The sequence below is a fragment of the Muscardinus avellanarius genome (genome assembly GCF_963383645.1).
Source record: "Muscardinus avellanarius genome assembly, chromosome: 17".
Classification (NCBI taxonomy): Eukaryota; Metazoa; Chordata; class Mammalia; order Rodentia; family Gliridae; genus Muscardinus; species Muscardinus avellanarius.
This window is the reverse complement of record NC_137803.1, coordinates 16,691,527-16,708,352: the sequence shown is the minus strand read 5'-3', so window position 1 is coordinate 16,708,352 and position 16,826 is coordinate 16,691,527. Positions and strand designations below refer to the sequence as shown.

The 16,826-nt window shown below is 49.4% G+C and overlaps 1 protein-coding gene across 1 annotated transcript in view; it reads left to right on the top strand.

Annotated features, from left to right (window-relative positions):
• The window catches only part of LOC308276073 (O-acyltransferase like protein-like), a gene marked incomplete at both ends in the record, with an annotated part of 77,306 nt that extends 61,571 nt beyond the window's left edge, over positions 1 to 15,735 (top strand). Inside the window, one exon of the mRNA XM_080714676.1 lies at positions 15,629 to 15,735. Coding sequence (XP_080570802.1) covers positions 15,629 to 15,735 — 107 coding nt within the window. The remainder of the gene's footprint in view (positions 1 to 15,628) is intronic.
• Between the last annotated feature and the right edge of the window lie 1,091 nt (positions 15,736 to 16,826).

Genomic DNA, 16,826 nt, shown 5'->3' with positions numbered 1-16,826 from the left:
GGAGGAGGAGAAGGAGGAGGAGGAAGAGAAAGAAGAGGAGGAGAAGAAGAATTTACTCTCAACCAATCAGAAGCAACCAACAAACTTATATAACTCGGGACTATCCAGTGATAGGAGGGTCTGTCCAGTGGGAGAGACCAAACAAGGCAGATGTGTGACTAACCAATCCCCTGTTTGCTTTGCGTCCTGCCCTGTCAGCGCCTCCCCTTGAGTTCCCTCAGAGGAGCTCCGGGCCCACTTCTGATTCAGAGCTTTCTAATTTGTGGTTGTTGATTGTTCAAATAAACTCTAAAATGTTATTGCTGCTCCGTTTACTTCTTGACAATAATAAGTAATGCTCAAATGGCGTGAATTTATTGTAATCTGGGTTGTGAAGCTCCCTTGGGCTGTAACGATTGCCCTTCTCAGCACAATGATGACATGTACATTTCCACAGCACGCTTGCTTATGCGTGGTTCCGATGCCTTTGCAGGCTGTTGGCTGGCACCTCAGGGGGCGTGACCCACTGGAGGGCACCATTCACGGGATTTCTCCTCATGGGCTCTTCGAACATCATCTTTTCTACAACACTGATTACTGCCATGGGTTGAATTGTGTCTCCCCAGGAAGTTATGTTGAAGTCCTAAGACCCAGTTCCTCAGAATGTAGCCTCTTTCAAAGACAGTCTATAAATTAAATCAAATGTGGTCACTATGGTAGAAGACTAATCTAACAACACTGGTGTCCTTATAAAAAGAGGAAATTTGAGCTGGGTGTGGTGGTGCAAGCTTGTAATCCCAGCATTCAGGAGGCTAAGACAGGAGGATCATGGTTCGAGGTTCACAGCCAGCGTCAGCTACCTAGTGAGGCCCTTTGCAACTCTTTGAGACCCTGTTTCAAAATAAAGAATAAAAAAGCTGGGCCTGGTGGCACACGCTTGTAATCCCAGCATTCAGGAGGCTGAGACCGGAGGATCACAGTTTGTGGACAGCCTCGGCTACTTAGTCCCTCTGCAACTCAGTGAGACCCGATTTCAAAATAAAGAATAAAAAAAAATAGGGCAGGGGGTGTGGCTCGGAGGTTGAATGCCCCTGGGTTCCATCCCTAGACCCGATTTAAAAAAAAAAAAAAAAAAAAAGAATAAAAAAGGCTGGGCATGGAGGCGCACGCTTGTAATTCCAGCACTTGGGAGGCTGAGACAGGAGGATCACACAGGTTCGAAGCCAGCCTCAGCTACTTAGTGAGGCTCTCAGCAACTTAGTGAGACCATGTTTCCAAATAAAGTATAAAAAATAGGTCTGGGAGTATAGCTCAGAGGTAGCAAAGTCCCTGGGTTACACCCCCAGTAACACACACACACACACACACACACACACACACACACACACACACAGAATAAAAAAAAATAGGACTGGGGGTGTAGCTTGGAGGTAGAATGCTCATGGGTTCCATTCCCAGTAACAACACACACACACACACACACACACACACACACACACACACACACACGGAGGAAATTTGGACCCAAACATACACAGAGAAGGCAATATAAGACACACACAGGGAGAAGATGACCAACTATATTCAAGTCAAAGAAGTTCAGGGATTGATGATAAATATCAGAAGTCAGAAGAGGAGAGGAAGGATTCTCCTGGACAGGGGTGTGGCCCTGCTGATACCTGACTTCAGACATCTGGCTTCCAAGACTGTGAGAAAATATAGATTTCTGTTGCTTTAAGCCTCCTAGTACACTTTAATATACCGACCCCAGGAAACAAATATAACCCTCGCAACAAAAGGTCCTCACGGAGAAGGAAGGGACCTTACCAAGTGGCTTTCATCCCAAACCCTTCAATTTTCAGCAAAGATGCCTAGAGATATGGAGACTCTCACAAGGCCAAAGGGACCAGGTTCCCGGGCTTACACATGAACTGGCCACAGTTACAGATGTCTAACGTTGCTTATAACACAGACCTCTGCTTACTCAACAATCAGAATAGGCATTAACAGTCATAGGAACGAGGTGCTCATCATTAGCCTGGGATGTGCCGAGTCTGCAATTTTTTTCTTTGCTGTCAAGAGACTGGAGGGATGGTAGACCACTGTGGGTTGGGGAGGGCTGAAAACTTCTGGAAAAGGCAGTGGACAGCTAACCGTGGCCTTTACCAGGCAGCGTGGGGGCTCATCATCTCTCCCTGAGGGCTGGAGGACTCTGACCTGAGTTAGGAAAGAGCCAGGCCCTCCCTGCCTGTGTCTCCCTCCTGATAAAGCAGCCTAGTTGGCGGCTAGGTAAAGCCTAGTCTTCAAGCTCCTCTGGCGCCCCCTGGTGGCCTCACGGGCACCTGCGCCCTCTAACCTAATTAGGCCTCAGGAGCTCTGAGGATGAGCCGCTTTGATGGTGTAGGTAAGCTGCCTACGTGGCTGGATTCCGATGGAAAATGACTACCTGCTATGATGGGTTTGCAAAGCCATTGCCAATTTTACAAAGCCCTAAATTGCCAAATGTTATGAGTTTGAAATATGGGAACTCTGGAACAGTTTTCCAAACTAACATTGCTTCGCAATGCTTTAAAAAAAAATAGAAAAAAATTCCTTCCCCACTATTGCAGTGATAAAAAACACAAGTTAGAATTAGAAAAGCCAAATTTTGTGCTGAGTTTCATCCCAACCGCGGATTCCTTAGCAGTTTAAAATATATAGAGCTGGGCATGGGGGCACATGCTTATAATCCCAGTTCTTGGGAAACTGAGAAAGGAGGATCACAGGTTCAAGGACAGCCTTGGCAAGTAGTGAGACTCTCTTCAACCTAGTGAGACACTGTTCCAAAAATAATTAAATTATAAAGCTGGAGTATAGCTTGGAGGTAGAGTGCCTCTGAGTTCAATCCCCAGTACCAAATAAATAAATAAAATTTGTAGAATGTGTGGACTTTATCTGGATACTGAAAAAAATTTTAGAAGGACATATGACATTTATGAAAGAACTGGAAATCTGATAGTTATTAGATGCTATTAAGGACTTACTAAAATTTTATGCAGTAAAACTAGTGTTATATGTAATGTACTTTATTTATTTATTTTTGTGGTACTTGGGATGGAACCCAGGGGCATTCTACCTCCAAGCTACACTCTCAGTCCTATATTTTGTTCTTTATTTTGAAACAGGGTCGCACTGAGTTGCAAAGGGCCTAAGTAGCTGAGGCTGTTCACGAACCACCATCCTCCTGTCTCAGCCTCCCAAATGCTGGGATTACAAGTGTGCACCACCACACTGGGGTAGTCCTTACTCTTAATGATGAGCTACCACGCCTAGCTCCTTTTTAGATTTCGATCATAGGATCTATAGAAATATTCATTTATATTTTCTCCACAGAGGAAAAGGCTCTGGTGAAATTCCCTGATCTCATTCTAAGGGCCTTGGAGTTCTTTGATAGGTGGATTTGTAGGATGAGAGCCCTTTTTGATGGGGGAAGGTAGAGATGTGGCAAGGTCTAGAAGTGTTTATTTACTGTTCTCTAGTGGTGGAGGCCACAGATGTACTAAACATCTTACCATGTACAGGATCACTCACTCCCCAACACACCCTCCCCCCAAGGAATTATCCAATGAAAAATACAGGTGGTGCCCAGAGTGATCTGGGTTAGAGGATAATGAGGATGATGCTAATATTCACACGAGCCAAGAACATGCAGGTGCAAAGCCCTAGAAGGGAAGAACTTAGCACTGTGACTGGGACTTTTGGTACTTAGACAAGTAACCCTGGTCATGCTGTATTGAACTTGGCAGATGTGCCCAGGCCTTGTGTCAACTGAGTCTGCCAAACAGTCTGGTATTTGCCCTACCAACAAATAGAGAAGGAGGAGGAAGAAGAGGAAGAGGAGAAGGAGGACCTGCTAGGGCCTTTTAGTCAGATCTATTTCCATGGTATTATAGTTAGACATAAAATGCCCCCTAAGAGAGCTCTTTTATTAATATTCAGGGTTGATATGGTGGGTTGTAAGCCCAGCAGTGGATAAATCCATCATATTGGATTTACCTGGGTGGTACCTGCTGGGCCAGTAGGGTGGGGCTGGAGGAGGTGGGTCCCTGAAGGTGTGGCCTTGGTGATTATATATATGGTTCCTCCTCTTCCTTCTCTCTCTTATTTCTGGCCTCCGTGATCTGAGAAGCATGGCCCAGGCCCATCTTCCTCTCTCTGCTTCTTGCTGCTATATCTGAGATCTGGCTGTCCCTGGCCTTATTTATTTAGAATAAATAAATCTTTCTTCTAAGTTACATGGTCAGTCTTTTAGATTATATCTGCAAGAATGTCAACTAGAACATATGCTAATGAGCCTACCATGTTGTAATTGTATCATCTGTTGTTTTTAAAGTAACACTGTATTTTCTGGTCCCAGGCAAAGCATTGGCTAACTTCTGTGTTCATTATAAAGCTCATGCAGTCCTTATTGATAGTAAGTTTGCCTTTGTTTCCCCCTCTGCAAATATGACAAGATGAAAGGATGCTGGTCTCCACAGGCTGGCTGCAACAGAGTCACCCAAAAAGTTTTTGAAAAGTCCAGGTCCCCAGACTAGACTCCCGGCAATTTGCAGGTTGGGTGGAATTTAGGAGTCTTTACTTTTTCTAAAACTTCCCAAGGGTATTCCAAAGAGTAATTATGCTTCAGAGCCACTGGACTCAATGAAGGATAGGATTTGTTCTATATCACGTAGTCTGAATTTATGAAGTTTATATGCTAATTACACCTTCTCCAAGACATGCGTGGTCTTTGGCTCAACGTGAGCTTTCTCCTGCCCCAAAGGGGGCCATTGTCAGTCTTTCAAGACACCTAAAGTCAAAGATTCTCCCACAGTGAGTTCATCTAGGAACTTGGGGTGGGAGCTCTTTGGAATCACCCTTCATTCATTCATTCACTTGTTCCTTTGAATGTTCCACAGGCATTTATTTGTCCCTCCTATGTACCAGGTATTATACTAAGCCACAGGAAGATAATATGGAGGATGTGTAATATCTACTACTTTTGATCTTACAGCATCTTGGGTGAGGTTGATAACAACACACTAACAATACCCAGTTACAACTTAGGAGAGAATTACGACAAAGTGACCCTCACTGGGAGGCCAGAGATAGAATTTCTGAGAAAGGAGCCTTCGATTGATAAGTTGGGTCCTTCCCCTACGTGATCTTGCAACGGAAGCCAGAAGCGGAGATATCGCGAGACTCCAAACATCGCGATGCTACAGATGTCGTGAGAATCTGCATGCCTACAGGACAGCGGTGCCTCCAATCTGCCACGTGACTCAGCTGGCCGATCAGGACTATGCGCAACTCTCCAGACATGTGGCGCATCAGTCCCTTCTCCCACGGCCAGCTGACTCTCCGGAGGGTGCCGGTCCGAATCAGCGATCTCTGATAACCCGGTTGGTGTTTTTGCCTCCCTCCTAAACCCCCTATTTTCAACCTAACAGAAAGACAATACAGGAGAACACTGGTGGAGGTCTTATCACAAACCAGGGGCCATTCTAGGCACGTTACAGAAACCAAGGCATCTAATACCAACTCAGCAGTTGGAGGCAAGTCCTGCCATGATCCCTCTTACAGACGGAGAAACTGAGGCATGGGGCTAGGTTGACGGTGTAAGGCTCCACAGCCCGGGGCACCAGGAGGTTTTCTTCTGGAGTCCTCTCTCCCAGCCTCCACGTTCTGGTGTCTTTCCAGATGAGTAGGGTTAAGCAGCAGGAGAGAGCTTATGAAAAATTATTTCCAGAAGGTTGGCTATGACGGAGAGGACAGAGAGAGCTGGAAGCCAGAATCTGATGTGGACTCTGAAGATAAGAAGGATTTAGCATATTTGCATGCCTAGTTTTGTTCCCTCAATACTTGAAGGGTGACCAGGTCCTTCCAGACCTCTAATTACCCAGCCAAACCATTAATTGCCACCCAGGAGCCAGTGAAGATTTGACATCTCTCCTTCTGGAGTTCAAAGTTCTGTCCATTGCAAGGATTTCTTTGTCTGGCAGAGCTGCCCCTGAGTGCGGTTACGATATGGTATCAATCTTCTGCTGATTTGTTTCAGATTATTTCATGGACCCTTCTGCAAGTTAGACTCAACATTTCCCTGACCATGGTCCTAGGGGACCACTCACGAAGCCATGGCAGATGGCGATGTAGCAGGAGGTGGGGCACCAGGGTTGTATAGCATCTTCTCCTTTAAGTGACTGGTACTCTCAGAACCTGCAAGTCTATGCCATTTCTACCTGGTGATGGGGTACCTCTGCATGTACCCAACATTACGACTCATTAGATTAAGTAAGTCACATTATTACATGAAGTCATCTTAATTCACATGGCCACTAATATTCCATTGTATTTTATCTTTATGGGGCCGCATCACTAGTTAGAAGTTATTTTTTCAGTCAAAGAATATTAATAAGCTGGGCCTGGTGGCTTATTAATATTCTTTACATGCATATAAACCCAGTATTTGGGAGGCTGAGACAGGAGGATTGCAGTTCTCAGATAGCCTCAGCGACTTAGTAAGGTTCTCTGCAACTTATTGAGACCTTGTTTCAAAATAAAGAATAAAAGCCGGGTGTGGTGGCGAACGCTTGTAATCCCAGCATTTGGGAGGTGGAGACAGGAGAATCGCGCAGGTTCAAAGCCAGCCGCAGGTTCAAAGCCAGCCACGCTGGCTTAAGAGACCCTGTTTCCAAATAAAAAAGTATAAAAATAGGTCTGGGAGTGTAGCCCAGAAGTGTTGCCTGGAAGTAGAAGGGTTTCCAGGAACCCCAGTACCACCGAAAAAAAAAAAAAAAGAATAAAAATAGGGCTGGGAATGTAGCTCGGAGGTAGAAGGCCCCTAGATTACATCTCAGTACCAAAAAAATTATAATAATATTAATAATAAAAAGGTCCTGGTTTTAATCCATGACACCAGGAATCTTTAGAGTCTGTCATATATTCCTTAGGGCATCATGAGATGCTGTAGATAGTTGGGGTACCACTGACACCTGTATCGTGGGGGCCAAGCCAGGCCAGGTGGAGAGCCTTCTCTTGTCCAGGACTTTCAGGATTGATGTCCAAAGCCACAACCTGGTACTATGGGAGCTATACCTGTTCTGTGGCCAGGAAGCCAGCTGTCAACTTGAGAAGTCAGTGGAGCTGCCACTAACTCCAAAGCCAGTCTTTTGGAAACCAGGGTAATCAGGAGCCTACCAGGATCAAGCAGCCGATACAGTTAGAAACAGCCACAGAAGAACCAGACACAGCTGAGATGTTTCCCAGCAGAAGCAGCTGAGGCTTTGTGTCTGTGTTACTTACACCTTCCAAATCCTGTTCAACAGAATCAAATCACAGCCAGTCACTGCCAGTGTTAGCTTTTCTAGGGCTGCCTTACAAACTCTCACTGGCCGGGGGCAGCAGGAATTGGCTTTCCTACTGTTCTGGAGGCTGGGCATCTGCAGTGAAGAGCAGGTGTGCTTTCTCCTGGGTTTGCAGCTAGACACTCTAGGCGCTGCGAGGTCTGGCCATGAGGCCTTGTTGGAGGAGATCTGAGAACAAAGGAACAAAGAAAGAGAAACACCCCTGACCATTGCCCTGCCCCAAGATGACTTGGCCACTAGCCCACCAACCAGTGGCCACCAACCAGTGAACCCTCTCCTTCCTTTCCTACCCCATAAAAAGCCCCTAGCCTAAAGGAGGCAGACTTCTGACTCTCATGGGTTCTCTCCCCTTTAGATGCCTCCTTCCAGATTTTATTCCTAAATAAAGCCTGTTCCTTGAGGTCGGACTGGGCTTTCCTTGTCCTCATGAACCTCAACGAAGTCACCTTCCCCTGTGGCCCCACATGGCCTTTTCTCTGTGTGCTTGGCCCTCTGGTGTCTCTTCCTCTTGTTTTAAGTCTTCGGTTCTATTGGATGAGGGCCCCACCCTTTCACCTTCATTGAATATAATTGTTTTCCTAAAGGCCCTATCTCCAAATATAGTTATCTCCAAATATTGGGGGTTAGAACTTCAACAGATGACTTTTCCGGAACGCAGTTCGGTTTACAAAGCACCTCGCTGCAGATGAGTCTAAACCACGCAACGTTTAGCTTTTGAGACTCTTCAGCACGGTGGTCTGAAGTTCGAGGGGGGTTTCGGGCTAGTCCTCTGCATCTAAGGAATCAAGGCTGCGAGGATCAGCTCTTTGACGTCAGACCTGGCAGCCCAGCAGATTTGCAAGGTCGCTCGGCGTCCGGCAACCGCGCATGCTCAGGGAGGCCTCTCCGCCTTCCGGCTCAGCAGATGCCACGCAAAGGAGTTCTGTTTTCCCTGGGCTCAGAGAAATGTTAATACAAACAGAATGTTCTGCTGGGAACCGTGTTGGCCCTCATCTTCCGTCCTCTGCCCTGAGTCAGCAGGTAAGCGGTGGAGGACTGGAAATTGCCCGAATCTGTCCTCACAACAATCAGGGCCCATGTGTGTGCACAGAGCCCCGAGCAACCCAACCCCATGGTGCCAGAGTGTCCCATGTCAACCGTTCTCCAACTGTTCGGTTTCCAGACGCCTTTATACTGTGTGTGTGTGTGTGTGTGTGTGTGTGTGTGTGTGTGTGCGCGCGCGCGCGCGCCTCTGGAGATGGAACCCAGGGGCATTCGACCTTCGAGCTACACCCCTTGCCCTGTTTTTTATTCCTTATATTATTTTATTTTTTGGTGGTACTGGGGGTGGAACCCAGAGGCTTTCTACCTCCGGGCTATACTTCCAGACCTATTTTATATTTTATTTGGAAACAGGGTCTCACTAAGTTGCTGAGGCTGGCTTTGAACCTGTGCGATCCTCCTGTCTCAGCCTCCCAAGTGCGGGGATGACAAGTGTGTGCCACCACGCCCGGTTTTTAATTCTTTATTTTGAAACAGGGTCTCACTAAGTAGCTGAGGCTGTCTGTAAACCGCGATCCTCCTGTCTCAGGCTCCCAAATGCTGGGATTACAAGTGTGCACCACCACGCCAGGCTTCCCTTTATACTTTTAAGATCATCTGGGCTAACAAACAGGCATTGCTTATTCTGTCTGTTATATTTTTGATATGAATTATCGAGGCAGGAGCCTAGTTATGTCCTTGAAGATGACTCTTGGCTAGAAACCTAGAGACGAGTTAGAATAACACCTTTTCCCCCAGAGCCCCTCTCAAGGCAAACATAGCTGAGCCTCTCCCGGCAGCTGAAATAGCAAGATAAGGTTCAGAACTGCTAGAGAAAAGAGAAATAATGTCCAGGCTAACTGCAGTTCTGCTTTTGCATTTTGCCTATGGCTCGGCAAAACAAATCTCACAGTCGCCGCTCCCTTCTGAAAGTTATTGGCAGTTATATAAAAGAATTGGCATGTTCTGAGTTCAGGGCTCATACCTGGAGCTTTGCTCTCTGAGCCTCACTGGTAAATAAAAAGATGTGCTACGTTCTAATCCGGCCTCTGATTCTTGTTCTCCATGAACCAAAGCCTCCTGCAACATTATATTAAAATTTAAAACTAAAAAAATATTTTTTTGTGTGGCACTGGGGATGGAACCCAGGGACATTCTACCTCTGTGTTATAGCCCCAGCCCTATTTTTTATTCTTTATTTTGAAACAGGGTCTCACTGAGTTGCAGAGGGCCTCACTAAGCTGAGGCTGGCCACGAACTGCGATCCTCCTGTCTCAGACTCCTGAGTACTGGGATTACAAGTGTGCGCCACCATGCCCAGCTGAAAAACAATCTTTAAAATTACTAACTCATTTAAACAATAATATATGCAATATATGCACTACATGTCAACATATTTTATTTATTTTATTATTATTTTTCTTTTTGGTGGTACTGGGGGTGGAACCCAGAGGCTTTCTACCTCCGGGCTATACTCCAAGACCTATTTTGATATTTTTATTTGGAAACAGGGTCTCACTACGTTGCTGAGAGCCTCACTGAGTAGCTGAGGCTGGCTGGGATCCTCCTGTCTCAGCCTCCCAAGTGCGAGGATTACAAGCATGCGCCACCACGCCCGGCTGTCAACATATTTTTTAAATCAAAATACCTCAATCTTTAAAAGAAAGAGTGCTAGTGAGAAGAATGTCTATTGTTTTATAGATTGGCAGATCCCTTTAACATCCAATTTAACAGAAGACACATCTGACCTTACACTGGCTTCTGTTTTCCAGTACTACAGATCGAAAAGTTTCTGCAAAAGCCTAGTGCACATTGAGTTTGTGAGTCTGGCCTCCAACCTGCGATCCTCCTGTCTCAGCCTCCCAAATACAGGGATTACATGTGTGCACAATCATGCACACCCTACTCCGGTGTACTTTAGGAGTCAAGGAGAGGGGATAAAAGCAAATGTCTTGCCGGGCGTGGTGGTGCACGCTTGTAATCCCCGCGCTTGGTAGGCAGAGACAGGAGGATCGCGCAGGCTCGAAGCCAGCCGTGCTGGCTTAAGAGGCCCTGTTTCCAAATAAAAAGTGTCAAAAATAGGTCTGGGAGAGTAGCCCGGAGGTAGAAGGGCTACCAGGAACCCCAGTACCCCCCCCCACAAGCAAATGTCTTAGTTTTACTATGAAACGAATGTCTTTTTGATGATAAAAATAGTTTGACCTTGTAGATTCTGTGCCAGTTTTCAGGGACCCCTGGGGGGCAGGTGCCCAGATCAGTTTGAGAATCACCGCTCTAAGCCAATACGCACATTCTTCCAGTGGATGCATCTGGTTGATGGTCTACAAAGAAAAGCTCTGGAGTGAAGACCAACAACACCAGCTTTCAAGTTTGTACTCACATCTCACGACATAGGATGGGCTCAGACCTCCAGGAACGTTTTAAGGGAGCCTGAAAAGAGTTAAAAAACCACAGAGACTAGACACTGGGGACACCCCGAAGGCTCAGAAAGAGAGCACAAACTTTCACCATGTAATATTGATGATTCCGATGAGTGCAAAAGATGGCAACAGGAAAACCAGGCGAGGCAGCAGCTCTGGGAGGTCTCTGTGGAGAACACAGAAAGAGACGCCAGCCAGCGAGCCAGGGGAGGCGAGCCCGGCAGCTCAGGCGCTAGCCCCGGCCCCAGCAAGGGGAGAGGGGCTATGGTTTTAAGTAGAATCAGGGTTTGCAGCAGGAAGGGCCTTTGGAGATTCCTCAGTGCCTGTGTTGTACAGCGAGGCGACTGGGGCCTTGAAAGGTTGTTACTGGGCAAGTTGTTTCACCTGTTCTTCCTGTTCGTCCACAGGGCCCGGGTGTGAAGCAATAAAGCGCCCTCTCTCTGTCTCTGCCTGCCTGCCTGCCTGCCTGCCTGCCTGCCTGCCTGCCTGCCTGCCTGCCTGCCTGCCTGCCTGCCTGCCTGCCTGCCTGCCTGCCTGCCTGCCTGCCTGCCTGCCTGCCTGCCTGCCTGCCTGCCTGCCTGCCTGCCTGCCTGCCTGCCTGCCTGCCTGCCTGCCTGCCTGCCTGCCTGCCTGCCTGCCTGCCTGCCTGCCTGCCTGCCTGCCTGCCTGCCTGCCTGCCTGCCTGCCTGCCTGCCTGCCTGCCTGCCTGCCTGCCTGCCTGCCTGCCTGCCTGCCTGCCTGCCTGCCTGCCTGCCTGCCTGCCTGCCTGCCTGCCTGCCTGCCTGCCTGCCTGCCTGCCTGCCTGCCTGCCTGCCTGCCTGCCTGCCTGCCTGCCTGCCTGCCTGCCTGCCTGCCTGCCTGCCTGCCTGCCTGCCTGCCTGCCTGCCTGCCTGCCTGCCTGCCTGCCTGCCTGCCTGCCTGCCTGCCTGCCTGCCTGCCTGCCTGCCTGCCTGCCTGCCTGCCTGCCTGCCTGCCTGCCTGCCTGCCTGCCTGCCTGCCTGCCTGCCTGCCTGCCTGCCTGCCTGCCTGCCTGCCTGCCTGCCTGCCTGCCTGCCTGCCTGCCTGCCTGCCTGCCTGCCTGCCTGCCTGCCTGCCTGCCTGCCTGCCTGCCTGCCTGCCTGCCTGCCTGCCTGCCTGCCTGCCTGCCTGCCTGCCTGCCTGCCTGCCTGCCTGCCTGCCTGCCTGCCTGCCTGCCTGCCTGCCTGCCTGCCTGCCTGCCTGCCTGCCTGCCTGCCTGCCTGCCTGCCTGCCTGCCTGCCTGCCTGCCTGCCTGCCTGCCTGCCTGCCTGCCTGCCTGCCTGCCTGCCTGCCTGCCTGCCTGCCTGCCTGCCTGCCTGCCTGCCTGCCTGCCTGCCTGCCTGCCTGCCTGCCTGCCTGCCTGCCTGCCTGCCTGCCTGCCTGCCTGCCTGCCTGCCTGCCTGCCTGCCTGCCTCTCTCTGTCTCTCTCTCTCTCTGTGTCTCTCTGTGTGTCTCTCCCTCCCCCTCTCCTTCCCTTAATCTCTTTCTATATGTCTATGTACCTGTACATACACAATACACACACACACACACACACACACACACACACACCTCTTTGCAGCCAGTCTTGATGGCACACTCTTGTAATCCCAGTACTTGGGAGGCTGAGACAGGAGGATCGCAGGTTCCAGGACAACCTCAGCTATTTAGTGAGTCTCTGTTTCAAAATAATGAAAAATAGGTCTAGAGTTGTCTCTCAGAGGTAGAATTCCTCTGAGTTCTATTCCCAGTACTACAAACTAACAAACAAAAAACTGTTTGCTCCGTGTGTGTGTGTGTGTGTGTGTGTGTGTTTTACTGGGAGTTGAACCCAGAGGCATTCTACCTCCAAGCTCCATTCCAGACCGATAAATTTCTCATTTGGAAACAGGACCTCACCAGGTTGCCGAGAGCCTCACTAAATTGCCGAGGCTGTCCTTGAACCTGCGTTCCAAGTTCTAGGATTACACGCATGCGCCACCACGCCTGGCTACACCTGTTTTGCTTTCTTTACAAATTTCCTCTTGACGAAGTCTAGAAAAACCACTGTGACCTGCTAAATGATTCTTCTTACCTCCTCTGCACCCAAAAACATGAACGAAGCGCCAACGGCGGAATCAGGTTGACCCTGGGTTCGGAGCGCGGCGCCGGCCCCACCCCTTCAACCTCCCGGCTTTGCAGGGTCCAGTCCAGGGCTGGGCTTCTCAAACTGAATAGATGAATGAGCCCAATCGACGCGTTGGCGGCGTGTGCTCAGGCGACCACAAGGGGGCAGCAGCGGAGGAGCCCGCGGGGCCCCACGCCTTCTGGAAAGGAGCCCACACTTCCTAGGAAAAGGTAAGCTGTGTGTAGAAGGTCGAAATGGTTTTCCTGGTTTCCTTTTAAAGGACAAGTGTCCTAGGAAATTTAGAACGCCCAAATAAGATTTGCACTTAAACCTTTTGAAAGTATACCTACTATTTCTAATCTAGCCATTTTTTTTTTCAACAGAAAACAATTTATCTTTCAACGACTGCCACTGCCTTACTTCTGAGGAACTTGAGAGGAAACCTTATATTTTCTCTTCCTTACTCCCTTTCTTTCTTCTTTCCTATGGTGTTGGCGATAGGACCCAGGGGTGCTCTCTCTTCAGCCCTATTTATTTTTTATTTTGAAACAGAGTCTCATTAAATTGCGGAGGGTCTCATAATTTGCTGAGACGCTCTTCAAACCTGTGATTCCTCCTCCCTCAGCCTCCAAAATACTGGGATTACAGGCATGCACCACTTTGTCCTCCTCCTCCTCCTCCTCCTCCTCCTCCTCCTCCTCCTTCTCCTCCTTCTTTCTCCTCCTCCTCCTCCTCCTCCTCCTCCTCCTCCTCCTCCTCCTCCTCCTCCTTCTTTCTTCTCCTCCTCCCCCTCCTCCTCCTGCTCCTCCTCCTCCTCATTCCTCCTCCTCTTCTTCTTCTTCTTCTTCTTCTTCTTCTTCTTCTTCTTCTTCTTCTCTCTCTCTCTCTCTCTCTCTCTCTCTCTCTGTCTCTCTCTCTCTCTGTCTCTCTCTCTGTCTCTCTCTCTCTCTCTCTGTCTCTCTCTGTCTCTGTCTCTGTCTGTCTGTCTTTCTTTGCCTAGGGACTGATTGAACCCGGGGCATTCTACCCCAAGCCACATATCCAGCCCTATTTGATTTTTTATTTAGAAACAGGGTTTCACTAAGTAGGTGAGAGCCTTACTAAGTTGCTGAGGCTGGCTTTGAACCTGCAACTTTCCTGTCTCAGCCTCCCAAGTACTAGGATTGCAGGCGTGTGCCCTGACGTTGGCTTCTGGCTCTTTTTCAAATTTAAAAGTGAGGACTGCCTGTCAGACTGTCCCCAGATCTTTAATACCTAGAACATCACTTAAATGGCCTGCCATGCCCTCCCTGCCCCACCACACCTGGACCGAGGACCACACTGGCTCCTGGTGGCGGAGGTCCCTCCAGAGGCGTCTAGGACGCCTGGGTTAAGGATGTCCAGGGAAATGCTCAGATCCAGCTTTCAGGACCTCTGATCACACCAACCCTGGGGGCTGCCCAGAGCTGGCACAATTTAGGGACAGACACGGCGGCTGTAGCCGCTTTTGGAGAGGAGGAAGGTCCGAGTGTGCTCCGAGGTGGCTTTGGGACCACAAGCTCAGGACTTCTTGCTCCTTCGCATTACCAGGCAATCCGGCTTCCCTTAATAAGGTGTACTTGAAAGTCTCGAATGGAGTGGTGCTGTGTGTGTGTGTGTGTGTGTGTGTGTGTGTGTGTGTGTGTGTTTCTGAGGATTGAACCCAGGGGCAGTCTACCTCTAAGCCCCACCTCTAGCCCATTTTACTTTTTGTCTTGAAACGGGCTCATTAGATTACTGAGAGTATCACTATATTGCAGAGGCTGGCCTTGAATTTGCAGGCCTCCCATCTCAGCTTCCCAAGCATGGGGATTACAGGGGTGTGCTGCACACCCTGTAGAGCGAGCGGTGTAATGTTAATAAAGAGCATCACACCGTGACGAGAGTGCAGAGTGATCTGGTGGTGCCGGTGAAGGCAGCACTGGGCACAGGTCAGAGGAGGGTGATTTCGCATACTCCCTTGGTGGCCCCTGGACCATCACTGGAGAGCTTATTAGAAAAGCCACTTCTTAGCCGGGCGTGGTGGCGCACGCTTGTAATCTCAGCATTTGGGAGGCTGAGACAGGAGGATCGCAGTTCGAGGACAGCCTCAGCTACTCAGTGAGGCCCTTTGCAACCCAGTGAGACCCTGTTTCAAACTAAAGAATAAAAAATAGGCCTGGGGTGTAGCTTGGAGGTAGAGTGCTCCTGGGTTCCATACCCAGTACTGAAAAAAAAAAGGTCACTTCTTGGGGTGATTGGAAGGGGGAAGAGTGGAATTCCCTACTTTACATGCCGTACATTCACAAACACATCAAAGTCAGTCACTAAGCCAGACATGAGAAGGAGGGAGGGGGAGGGAACAGAGTGGGAAGTGGGGAAGGGCTACATGAGTGCCGTGTGCTGTGTGCCTCTACCATCGTGTACCCGTTAAGATGTATGACTACAATGCGCCAAGAAAAAAATTTTAAAAATGCCACTTCTCAGTTGGCCGTGGTGGCACACACCGTAATCTCAGTACTTGAGGCTGAGACAGGAGAATCACAGGTTGGAGGACAGCCTCAGCTACTTAGGGAGATCCTGTTTCAAAATAAAATAAAAAAAGATCTGGGGGTGTAGCTCAGAGGTAGAATGCCCCTGGGTTTGATATCCCTAAAACAAAAACAAAACAAACAGAAAGAAGGAAAGGCAGGCAGGCAGGCCGGCCACTTCTCTGTGCCCCCTAGACCTGTGCATCAGAAGCTCTGGGGCTGGCGCCCGGCAGTCAGCTCTCCGGAGCCCTGTGGAACTCCGGTGCACACCTAAGTTTGAGAACCAGCAGAGCCGTGCTTGAGTGGCTGCAAAGCCAGGGGAAGCTTGGGACGTGCAGGAGATGAGAGTGAGAATATAGAAAAAAGAAAAAATAGACAAGAAACCGATTTACAAGCAAGCACAGAAGGACCTTCTTCTCTCCCTGCCTGGGCTGAGAAACCCTGGCTGTGGCCGCCCAGGGGCATCCGCAGCAATTTTCTGTCTACCTAGAACTCTCCACTCTGCGGCGTCGGGTTTATTTGCTAGGAACAACTCTTGTGGAAGTGACCTTTAATTCGGCTAATATTCCTCCCCTCGGTGCCCCCAAGGCACACAGAGGACTTGGGGATCTGATGAAAACCCTTAAAGTCAGCTAAATACCAAAGCTTCCCAAACACGGCGTATTTCCCAGAGAGTTTCTTTTTATTGGAATTTCAGATTACTGAAAGACGATCTGTCTCCCGTCCCTAGAGGGATTACAGTAAGACGGAGAGAAAGGAGAGCATACTCTGGTGTGGGCTCGGCATCCATGCTCCGCTGGCCACCCTTGTCCAGACTGCAGTGAGGGCAGTTGGGGGGTAGCCTCCCTGGTCCTTCTAGAAAATTCCAGAAGAGTCTGGAGGCTGAAGCAGGGGTGGATGCTGGGCAGCAGCTCTCAGCAGAATGAGAACCTTCTCCAGCATCTCACTGAGGATTTTCCAGGCTTCTGCAGCTCACCTGCTGGGCTTGCGTGTGCCCACCTCATGCCTCAGTTTCCCTTTCTGGGAATGCTGGGCCTTAGAAGTGCCTCTGAGCTCTTTTCTGTCCTGGATTTCATTGCTCTGATCCATGTCTTGTGTATATGATGTAACTGAGTCATGAGGCTTGTGATTCCAGAAGTGGATAACTCCATCGTCATGATTTACCTGGGTGGGACCTGTGGGCCTGCAGGGTGTGGCTGGGGGTGGGTCCCTGGGGGTGCGGCCTTGGGGATTATATAATGGCTCCTCCTCCCTCAGCTCTTGCTCTCTGGCTTCCAGCCTTCATGATGTGAGGCGCGCAGCCCATGGGCTCTCTCCCTCCTCCCGCCATGCCCTGAGATCTGTGGTCCCCAGCCTCACATGGACTGAACCCGAAACTGTAAGAAAATAAATC